Source organism: Notothenia rossii (assembly GCF_949606895.1).
Source record: "Notothenia rossii genome assembly, chromosome: 4".
Lineage (NCBI taxonomy): Eukaryota > Metazoa > Chordata > Actinopteri > Perciformes > Nototheniidae > Notothenia > Notothenia rossii.
Genome location: NC_136902.1, coordinates 32,593,309 through 32,605,358, shown reverse-complemented (window position 1 = coordinate 32,605,358; position 12,050 = coordinate 32,593,309). Strand labels below are relative to the sequence as shown.

At 40.2% G+C, this 12,050-nt stretch overlaps 1 protein-coding gene across 1 annotated transcript in view; it reads right to left on the bottom strand.

The window, feature by feature from the left end:
• The window catches only part of LOC307034774 (plexin-A1-like), a gene marked incomplete at its 3' end in the record, with an annotated part of 288,778 nt that overhangs the window by 27,204 nt on the left and 249,524 nt on the right, over positions 1-12,050 (bottom strand). The window contains exons 14-17 of the mRNA XM_079673657.1: positions 10,148-10,299; positions 8,935-9,055; positions 7,687-7,823; positions 4,620-4,787 (exon numbers count right to left, since the gene is read on the bottom strand). Of these exons, the coding sequence (XP_079529783.1) occupies positions 4,620-4,787; positions 7,687-7,823; positions 8,935-9,055; positions 10,148-10,299 (578 nt within the window). The remainder of the gene's footprint in view (positions 1-4,619; positions 4,788-7,686; positions 7,824-8,934; positions 9,056-10,147; positions 10,300-12,050) is intronic.

Here is a 12,050-nt window from a genome sequence, read left to right as displayed (position 1 = left end):
AACCAACACTGAAAACCAGAAGATTAGCTAGACATTGAAATTAAATTCAAACAAATGTACTGCCTTGCCAAATTCCCTCCACATCGGATTGACATGTCATCACTTCATCAATTCAGACATGTTAGTGGACTTGTCATATTTAGTGTATAAAAACATATATTATGAACTTGACCTCTGACAACAGAATTCATGTCATTATTTAATGGACGTTGGGGCTAAAGTCTTCTGAAAATCCTACAAGACGCCAGATATGCTTTTTATGATAATGGGGATGATTTGGCTGTTCTAAATAACAGATGACACCTAGCGATGGAAGAAGTAACACCAACATGTTAAAATACTATAAAGTCCTGAATTTAAATCTCACTTAAGTAAAAGTACAAAATGATTGACATCAACATAAAAAAATATATAAAAGTAAAAGTAGTTGTTAATAGTAATAACCTATTTCAGAATCATATCTATTAAATTACTGGGTAATACTTATAAATATGGTAATGTGTTCATCAGAGTTTATCAATGTTCATGTATTAGTTTATTTAATATGTGTAGCTAAAGCTGTCATGTAAATGAAAAAGTAAAATATTGGCTTCCAAAATGTTGTGGAAAATAAGTATAAAGCACCATAGACTGAAAATATTAAAAGTAAAAGTCACTCAACATTATACTTTAGCACGATACTTAAGTGCATGTATTTTATTACATCCCAACACTGGCCATACTTATTGTGCTGCAGTGAAAACTACTGTGACTGACTAGCGTAGCATCTTCCTGGCTTTCTACATGTCAGTCGTTAGCTTTCCAGCTACATTAGTTTATAGACTGACCACCAAAAAAAAAAGAAATAGGTTGCAATGACCTATATTAATATTAGTTATTAAGCTTCCCCAAGCCTGTAGTTTATGAGGAAACATGGATTTTTTCAGGATTTTGTCAAATCTGTCTGAACACCGGTAGTTAGACCTGGTCAGTATTAGTGAAATCGTTTTCTAATGGCTACCATTAAGCAGCAGCATTGGAGTATAGGCATTGCCTAGCTTAAAGGCACCTTGGCAGAAGGAGTGGCAAACCCTATTCTAAGCTCCATTTATCTATCTGGTTTGGGAGGAGATTTGAATAGTATGTCCAAAATTGCTTCTCTAACCTCTGCCGCTGCCCAAATATCTTTCCCCGGCGTCCCAGATGAGCAGTCATTGATTTACTTTTGAAGTGCTCTGTCTTCTCCCTAAATGTTATATCATCAGCCAAGCACACTGATAATGCACTCTATCTCCCTCCCCTCGGTGTCTTCTCTTCTCACTGTCTTTCATCCTCTCTTGCTATCATCAACCAAGCAGAATGGTAATGCTCTTCAGGCGTGCATGTATTAGCACAAAGGCAGACAATGAGGCCGATATGAACCGATATGATCTCACATCGCACTGCCTCGTTTTACTTTCTACCTGAGCCAGCGCGTGCCTCTGTGACGGGGGAGGGCACGGGCTGAAACGCACCAGCTAAATTAAAGCCTCCACTAGCTGGAAGCAACACACACAGCTTTGTCGCCGTTGGTGAGGTGTGTGTTGTTTGGTCTTCTCAGCCAGATGGAGGAGGGATCTAGGGCCAAACATCAGGGACTCTGGGAATCAGTGGGGTGTGTGGATATGTGTGTGTGCGTGCATGTGTCGTTTTCTATTTGGGATCATCACCCCTGAGTGAGCTTCCTGAAGTAGAACCTCAGTTTTGAGTGACACAGTGACACGCACGCACACACACGCGCGCACGCGCACACACAGGGGGGTGTGTTGCAGTGATTGGGCCTCAGCTGCTTCTCGGTCAGTCCTACTGGGCAAAGCGAGCAGGGCAGGATTCATCAACACTCTTCTCTAACAAGCTCTGCATCTATCTGCCACCATCTACTGATGAGTCACCACAGGGAGGAAAGCAACACAGAACAAGGGAAGAAAGGAGGGGCAGGAGGGGGAAAGGACAAACATGTGCTGCCGGTATCAGCACCTTGAATACATTGAGAGAGATAGTTAATGAAATAAGTGTAAACATAGAAGATATAGAACGGAAAGCATACAGCAGGTGTTTTGACATATGGTAGATCAAATAGGGTTATTGGAACAGGTGGGTAACATATACCCAACACTGTAAACTCAGTGATCTGGCAATGTCGAATCACAGGAGGTGTTTTGTAATAGACATGAAAATTAAGCAGAAAGATCTTTACCTTTGTCTCCCGCCAACATGTTGCTCTTAGATATACACTTAAGAGATATGAACCCAATCCCAACAGGACTTCAATTAAAAGAGAACCAACAAATAAATAGTCTCAATGGGTGTTAAAACAACCTCCTTCGCATGGTACAAAGTGGATCATGGAAGAATCACCCAACGTTACAGCAGATATGAAATTCAATGGCGGGCTAGACATGAACTCATTTCAGATCTTATGCGATGGAAGCCTAGAGAGGTGGAAAGCTATCCTTCACAGATGTCCTGGGGAGGAACACTGGTCTCATCTTTGGAAATGTAAGAACTACAAGTGCTAGAAGACTGCAGGGTGAGGTCTCTGCTCGGCTTAAAAGAAAGAAAAAAATCCTTGATTAGTCCAAGAAATATTAATATCACTCGACCTCCGTAACGCAGGATATATGAAGCCAGAGAAAAGCCCAGAGGAAAAGGTTTGGTACCGAAGTCTCCATCATAAAGACCAATGTGTTCCTGTGTCTGCCCTCCCACTGGCAGTACTGCATTACAGGATATGCAAATCTGAGTTTGAGTGAGGGGTGCATTAAGAGAACCGTTTCATGTGCCATCAGCTGATCAGTATTAACTGCCTCTTCAATCAACAATCTAATTCAAACAATCAATGGGCTGTATATTCTGACAGGCCGACACGGCCATTTCTCAAATCAGACAATCAGACTACACCACTGATCATTTTTCAACTAAAAATATCTTGCTCGAGTTGGATGAAAAATCCCCAGAGGAGCTGTCAATCTACGTCAATCCAAACCAAACTCTAGTTTAACATTTAAAGGGAGACTTCACCCTACAGTTTTGCGCAAAAAACACATTCTACCTCTTTCCACTTGGACACAAGAATTTTGATTGTTTTGGTGCAGTTATTGAGCTCTTTGAGGAACTCTTGAGAGCAGCTTGGATTGATGTTAACGGCCATTATGTTACGGCATTATTATATACCAATCCGCGAAGTGAAGCTTGCTCAATTTAACATCAGACATGGAAAGAAATCACATCTGTGTTCCTCCATCATAAAAGCACCATGGAATAGTTTTTCAGTATTCTTTTTTTCATATTTGGGGAGAACAGGACACCTTAGATTCATGATGGGTGAACTGCACCAAGTAAATTAAAGAACAAGAGAACTAGAACCAGAAAACAGAGCTGGATAAAAAACATCAAAGAAATCCGAAGAAGAAGACTGACCGGAAGTAAACACGGTACCACTTTACAATAAGACTACCCTTATAAAGGATTCATAAAGGGTTTATAATTAGGTTATGAATGAGGTTGTAACACTTTATTAATCAATAAGAACCATTTATAAACCAGTTCTAACATATCACTATTTGGCAAGATGACTAAGTCTTATATTGGCTACTTAGCAAGAATCAACTCAGTGAGCAACAGATACCAAGGATGCTGGCGAGAAGACGAGTTAAGCTAAGTAGCCAATATAAGGCTTAGCAGTACAGATAAATGTGGGCTCACTATTTGGCAAGCAACCGGTCACAGTTGCCCTGTTTATCTCATGTCTTATAAAAGCTTACTAATGATTTATAAAGTGTTCACAACCTAATTCATAAATGAATGAGTGAGGAGCTGTAGATTATTGTTATTGATTAATGCATCAGTGTTTCTTAGGGTCAAAAACACTAAACTCATAACTTAAAATGAAAGCGTTTAGTTTATTTAATAAAAGAGCACATGTTCAATGTGAAAAGTGACCGTAGATAAAGATTTGTTGCAATTTGGTGCTATATATATATATATATAAAAAGAAAAACTATTTAAAAAAAATGTGTATATATATACTTTTTTAACACCTTGAATTTCAGGGGGGTCACAGCGCCCCTCCAAGACAATGATAGGGGAAACACTGGGTAGTCTTATTGTAAAGTGGTACCGAAAACACTAACTCGAAGACGGTATGGGCTCTAGCAATGTTTAAAGACTGGTTAATGGAAAAGTAAATGTGAATACTTTGACAGTAATAGAAAACCTCTACCAGTGCTGCCGTCATTTTGTGTATCTCTATAAAATGGAAGAACCGTCGCTGCAGTTCAAACTGTGACTAAGCAGAAGAACGGACTACTTTTCCTCCCCCCCTTTTGTAATCAATACAATCATGTTCAAATGGTTCTGCTGTGTCAAATTGTTGATTTATTTAGAAATAGCCATGTAATAAGTGGGATAATAGGAAACCTCACAGAGTTCCTTTGGCTATATGGACTGGCTTGCTGCATACTACCCTTTATTTGGCTGTTATAACAGTTCCAATATCCTATCCTGACCAAAATGTGTTATTTGTTCAAATGGTCAATGGAAAAAAAAAGACACCAAGCAATGATTAGACCACAAATGAGACAACAAACATAGCACATTACCTGGCAATGCTCCAGTCCGGTTCAATCCTCAGGACGGTGGGGTCCTCAGTGTAGTTAAACTTCACCTCAGGGTTTTGGAGCTCAGCGTCATCGATGTCCACAGTGACTAACGCACTGCTCACTGCTGATCCAGCTGGGGTAATGCACACTATCTCATTGGCATTCCTCCTGGAAGGACAGACAAAAGAAAAGTTGGATGATCCCAAATCAGAAATGCATTGGACAGAAAACACTTTCAACTCAGAGAGATTCTACATTTCCTCAGAGCCCTAAGGCACACTGTGAAGACAGATTTCTACAATATCATCACAAACTGTTGTGATATTTGAAAGATATTGGAGTCCTCCTGTCTCACAGGAAATGTCTAATACATAGAGCGATGCAGGATACAAACAAGATTGCAGAGAATGGTGGGAGCCCCTCTGCAACAGCCTGCAAAGAAGCGGTCCAGAATAATCTGATAATCACCTTTAAAACTGAATTATTATAATACAGAGGCAATGATTAGTTTCTAGTTCCAGCGACTGTCCCTAAATACTGGGGTCCGATCTGAAGCCATGACATATTTAATGACTTGCTCATTGTGCTTGTAATTACCATTGTCCAGTCTGGAAAGTCAATTAGTCTCTCCCTCTCAAAGTCATATTGTAACCTGCTAATTTGATTAGATAATCCCATTTGTGAGCAATGCACTTCAGCAAGTCAAATCCTTTCTGGCCTGCTGGGTCACAGGGATTACAGCTGTCTCATAAAGTAGTTATGTTTGGTTTTTACTGCAATAAAGCTCTTTGAATTAATTTGTTAAGTTTCCAGCCTTTTTATTGTGATATCCAAAAATGTGTACTTATAACAGTTTGAGTTTAGCAACAATATACATGTTGTGTGCATGTTACTGTCTGTGGCTGCACTAACACATGGCATTAAGAGGCATTTGTTCTTGTTTAAATTATATATTTCTGCATATTATGCAAACTAGGTATGTATGCAAGGCTTTGCTAGATGTATTTTTATTGACAAAACACATTTTTTATTTATATTTTGAAATTCAAATCATTTACTCTTTCAGACTCTCTTCGAGTTGTTTTTGTAGTATATTTTATGGCTGGTGTAAGCCATCCTCTACAGCAGGGGTGCCCACACCTTTTCAGCTTGGGAGCTACTTTTAAAATGACCAAGTCAACATGATCTACCTACGTTAAAAATGCTAAACATATATTTATGTATATATACACTGAGTATACCTTATGTTGGTGTACCTTGCATAACTGCATGAACCCGTATGGCACAATACAACTCAGTACATTTTTGGTCATTATGTCAATTGTATACCCTTTCTTTCGTATAATAAATTGGATGGCTAACTAGGTAATCAGCTCGCCGGTGATTTGCAGCTGGCGCAGTTGACCGCAAGTGGCAAATGCCCTAGTAAGGATGGATGATAGGCTAACTTTCTTCTTTTTTTTTTTCCAATGCCATGCGATCTACCCACACTACCTTCGATCGACCGGTCGATCGCGGTCGACGTATTGGGCACCCCTGCTCTACAGTATGTGTTTATTAATTTATGAATGTATTTGTTTATTTATGTATTTATTCATTTATTGTATTTATTTATTTCAAAGTTTTTTGGAGCAACCACTGCCTTTATGTACGTGACAGTGTTGAAAGGGGGAAAAAGAGGGCATGACACGCGGCAAATGGTGCAATGGTATGGCATGTACCACATTCTTTTTTAGAAAGGAATGAAATGTGAGTTTTCAATGTAGGGAGAGCCACATACAACAATGAGAAACAAGTCATGTGAAGTCATGTTCAATGAAGTTTATGCCTAGTATGATTGGCGCACTGTCAAGGCTCAACAACACCAGTCGATAAACACTGGGGGAGCCTATGTGTCTCTGTGTGTGTGTGTGTGTGTGTGTGTGTGTGTGTGTGTGTGTGTGTGTGTGTGTGTGTGTGTGTGTGTGTGTGTGTGTGTGTGTGTGTGTGTGTGTGTGTGTGTGTGTGTGTGTCTGCATGGATGTCCCATAGGCAAAAAAAAAATTGCAGTCCCCAGTAGCTTCTCTATCTAAGATGTATTTAGCACAGTTGAGTGGTTGCTTCTTTTCTGGGCCATGACTTCACAGGAGCAGTGTGTGTGTGTGTGTGTGTGTGTGTGTGTGTGTGTGTGTGTGTGTGTGTGTGTGTGTGTGTGTGTGTGTGTGTGTGTGTGTGTGTGTGTGTGTGTGTGTGTGTGTGTGTGTGTGTGTGTGTGTGTGTGTGTGTGTGTGTGTATGTGTGTTGGTGTGTGTGTGTACACTTTAATGTAGTGTTGTACATTCCATTGTGCCTCAATACGCCATGACAGTCACACGGAGAGGGAGAGTGTGACAGAGAGTGAAAAAGGAAAAATCTCCCTTGTCCAGTCACCATAGCAACCCCATTCACAAAGACACACATGTCCCGGCAACCTTCACAAGATGCCACAAACACGGTCACACAGTTAGGGTGTGACAGATAAGGACAGAGTTGCTGTGTTGAAGTGGAATCTGCTGGATTACTGCGAGCACAGCAATGATGCAGTCACATCAAAACTAGCATACGGCGGCTTCAACAGAGATTAGCTGTGAGAGGCTAATCCAGGCATTTGACAAGCAAGTGTGTTGCTACTCTGGATTAGCACGACGTGCTAACCTTACACAATGATGACATGTCATATTTTTGTGATGTCCTGCAGTACACACACGCTCACACACACACAGAACATGTTCATTTGTGCACATGTTTTCTTCATCTATTAATAACCTTTTTTCTTGATTATGAACTTATGTTACTATTTTGAGTACTAATTTTTGTATTATGCTTATCTTAATTATATTCTCCTTAATAGGAAAATAGAATCCCCTCACTAGGATATTTAAAATAAAATGTTCAAGTAAGACAACAAAAACAATGGTTAAAGGTAGATGTCACTCTGTTAATGAAGAAATCAAAGGTGTCCAGTTGAGGTGTTTCAGGCTGGGTGCTAAGACTTTGGGATTTTAGACTTTGCTGAACATTTACATGCACTCAAACCTATGGTCCTTACTTTTTGAAGTAGCAGGGCTGCTGTCCGATGCCCACTGAGACGTAGCTGCCTGCGTTGAGTGAACTTCCCTCGATGGTGACCCGGGTGCCCCCAGAGATGGGCCCTTGAGAAGGCTGGATACGGGTGAAGAATGGAGTCTGGAGGAGAGGGAGTAACATTTATTTTCACTTAGTAAATAATCAAATTGGTTGAGTCTCGGTTATTCCCAGAAATGTTACAAGAAACATCAAGAAGACTTCAAGGACCACAGCCTTTACATGTATATTCTAAACATAAATGAAATATGTTCACTGGACTACGATTCAATCAATCATGTCAATTTTTTTTGATCTGTAATTTCAATGCACCTTTTAGAGTATTCATATTTTCAGATGACATCATAATCAATGATGAGATGCCTTAGTTACAGACATTTTTTTAATAAAAAACACTTCAACCTGTAGTAACTTAAAACAGAAATACTATAAATCATCTATGGGGCGTATTTTGACTTTTTAAACTGAACCCTTTGCTCAGTTACTAGAGACATTTCATGAAATAATGATATTTCTTTGGTCATCACGGTCTAAAAAAACATACTATGCGCTTTCACACCGCAGTACTTTTCCCACTTTAGTTCCGATATAGTTCCGAAATGTTGCGAACTTCACACCAAAAAGATCCGGAACAAAACTTAGTTCATGAGAACCTTTCACCCCCTTTTCCGTCCCTGCTAGAGAGCAGGTACGTTCGTGGGAGAAAAAGGTTCCTATTTCTGATTGGCTGGGCGGAATGCAAACCACGCCCCGTAAAACTCCCAAAAAGTTTTGTGAAGCCGCCATTTTATTATCCTGGCATTAGTATTATTAGCATTAGCCCAGCGCACAAACGCAGAGAGACTAACTTATGGCAACACAAAATAAAACATGGAAGAGGTGGAGATGAGGAGGTTTCGGCATTCTGGCGAATTACAGCAGCTTCTACTGAAGCCAGTCCCTAACTCCGGGGACTTCCGGCCGGGGACTTCGGGTGGCAGTATACGCCGTGAAGTTGTTTGCGGCCTGCCAGTAAACCCAAAGCAGAAGAAGAAGAAGTGACGTCAGTGGCTTCATTTGCCTAATCCTCCCTCAGGGACTTATTCCGATGTGAACGCGATCTGTACTTAGTTCATGAGAACTAAAGAGTTCTCATGAACTAAGCTCTGATGAAGCTTTGTGGGAAAAGTACTGCGGTCTGAAAGCGCCTATTGACTCTTTGTATGGTGCTTACCACAAAGGTAAAGGGCCTGGGCGACAGCGCTCTGTAGTCGTTGACGCAGTCCCTCACACACACCTCCACCGGGGCTTCCTGTACCCTGTAGCTGGTGGCGTCGTTCAGCAGACACACTATTCTGTGGTTGGAGAGGTAACAAGTCATTACCAAATCTCTAAAATCGTACCAAATGCTGCTTTTAAATTGGTCGCTTCCTAAGGCATTATAGCTTGCAGTCCCAGTATGTGGTAAAAAATGTATTTGATAGGGACAATGCAATTAAACATAACCTGAAAATGATGGGCTGAACAGAGACCTTAGATATGGCTAATTCTGAACTATTGGTCCTTCTCATGTAGTGCAGTTAAAATATACAGCTTTTAGAATTATACAACCAGACAACTCTACAGATATGAAATTACACACAATACATATACCACAATGCACCTTGGCAATTTATAGTCCAATGAGCTATTAATGGGTATAGAACTCGGGTTTGCTTTAAGCCAGCACTTAATCTGTGTTGTAAAATATTTTTATTTCTGGAATTCATTTTATTTCAGGAAGTTATGTGTTCCAGAGATGAAAACCCTTTATGGAGAAGCTGAGTGTCCATAACTATATTTTACAGGTTCTGTTAATCAAGACGTTTTTTTTTTTTTAAATCTAGTATGGATTTCGCCTCCATGTGCTTTAGGCTTCATATTGTATGCATTGTAACATGTTACTAAACTAGATTTAATCTGTGTTTCAGGAGGAGTGACAGGCGGAATCAAAGAAGCAGGAAGAAACTAGCAAAGAAGGAAGGGAAGATATTAAATAATATATCTTACACATGCTAAATTGTTGCATGGATGTCAGGAAGAATGTGCAAAATAACTGATGTGTGTGTAATATTTGAATAGAGATGCTCTCTATCTCAACATGCGTCATTTCCTAATTAAGTGCACTACAGAGAGATTGTTTGATCTGTGTGAACTCAATTCCTCAGCCGTGTAGGACCCTGCAGAGGAGTAAATGTCAGGATAAGAAAAATAAAGAAAAGAGCATATGTAGGGAGTAATGGAGGGGAACAACAGATGGAATTCACACACAAAGACAACCCTATTACCACCATCCATCCAGCTGCTGAAGGCTCCCACATAAAAACGTGTTCTGGTTGAGGTGCCATTGTCACAGTGTGTGAATGTTCTTCTGTGCTTGTGAGTGTGTCTTCTGTCCCTGAACGTACCTCTCTGCGCTCACATACTCCTCCTCGATGGGGACGCAGGGCACCTTGCCCAGTCTGACGCCCATCTGGATGTCTCTGAACTGCAGACCCAGGTTCTCCCCCAGGATGGTCAGCCGGGTGCCCCCTTGGCGAGGCCCCGTCTCAGGGAACAACTGGAACAACAAGAGGGAGAAGGAGGACATTATTGATAAAAAAACAAATGCTATGTCATTCGCTGAGTATGCAAAGCTTTGAAATGTTACATGTTGATTGATTTCTTCTTTCATGATTTCATGTATTTTATTTAGCAAATGAAATCAGTAGAAAATAGGTATTATTATCAGAAATGTACCATGAACAAATTAAGAAGTAGAACAATTCCACAGAAAGAAATACATATGATTACTGGATTCAATCAATCATGTCCACTCACTTGATATGTTATTTCAATGCAATAGATTTTTTAATATTTAAGATATGAAATGTCGTGTTATTCACTCAGTTTAATGCTAATGGATAATATGCAAAGCTTTCCATTTTCCATTTATTTTCCATTTTCCATTACCTATATTTAGCTTATATGGATTATTTGGGTCATTTTTATTTGAAATGTTGAACTTTTCATTTGAATTCTTCCATTTTCTTCTTCTCAAATACAAAAAAGAGACAAAAGAGCAATAAGATCAAGGAAATAGAAACATAGTGTTATGTGCACACGTGCGTAAACACTCACAAAAACAAACTAAGGCCAGAAAATGTATCCATGCTATCATAAACTCTTCCCATTCAAATGGTTTAAAGTCTGAAAATGGTTCCCAGACATATACACACACTATAAAGAAACCTCAACACACCATACAAACATTCACACACACCCCACCAAATTGCCCCTAACAGGTGATTTCAGTTTTAATGAAGAAAAATCACACTCTCGGCTTTTGAACGCACTACAAAAGTGAGATAGAGAGAGGGTGGGAAAGAAATAACAGAATCAAACAAGTTCCGACCAAAGGCATCATCTGAGGGCTTTAATTGAAAGTTATTCCGCCGGCTTGGCTTCAGCGGCGAGGCTGTGGCAGTGTAACGCTCAGCCGCGCCGCCCAAAAGCGTAATGTGATTTATCTGGGCAGATTATAGCGCGTAACGGGAACAGGTGTGGTGTGACAAAACAAATATGGTGACTGATGGACGGAGGATGTCGCAAACACACACACACTACGGTGCGGACACACACACCTAATCCCTAACAAGCATCACAAGGTAATTATGTTTAATCTGTCCATTGCCCTGTTCTCCTGCACTGCTTGGCTGAGCAGACACGAGTCTGGAAATGCAAACTCAAGACCTGACAGTATGGAGGCATTGTGCTATCATTATTCCAAGGAGGGTGCCAAACAACACACTTTGACAAGTGTGGACTAGTTCGGGGAATGAAGGGTTTGACGGAAAAAGAAACCTCTTGATTGCACCTTGCATTGAACCATCACTCTATTGTTAGCTAATGAGCAGGCAGCGCCACTGAAGAACGTGGAGGTTAAATGCCTTGCTCAAGGATACTTCATCGGTTGTCACAAGAAGAAGAGCAATTGATAAAAAGCTAACCAGATGGTACGGGGTTTGCAATTGCAACCCTTAGTTTCTGCATTGCCAAACATATGGAGTATCATTTTCCACAGAGATACAATTAAAAAGCTAAATTAAAGCACACAACTGGGATAAGAGGTGGAAATTGGCAAAATGAAAATGATCAAATTAAAGACTTTAACTCAGAGATAAACTGAAAATGACAACAGGAATTAGAGACCATATTATGCTTTGTTGGGGTATTCCCTTTCCTCTAGTGCAGTGGTTCTCAAAATGGGGTACGCGGACCCCTAGGGGTACGTTGGAGTACCGCAGGGGGTACGTGAGATTTATTTTATGT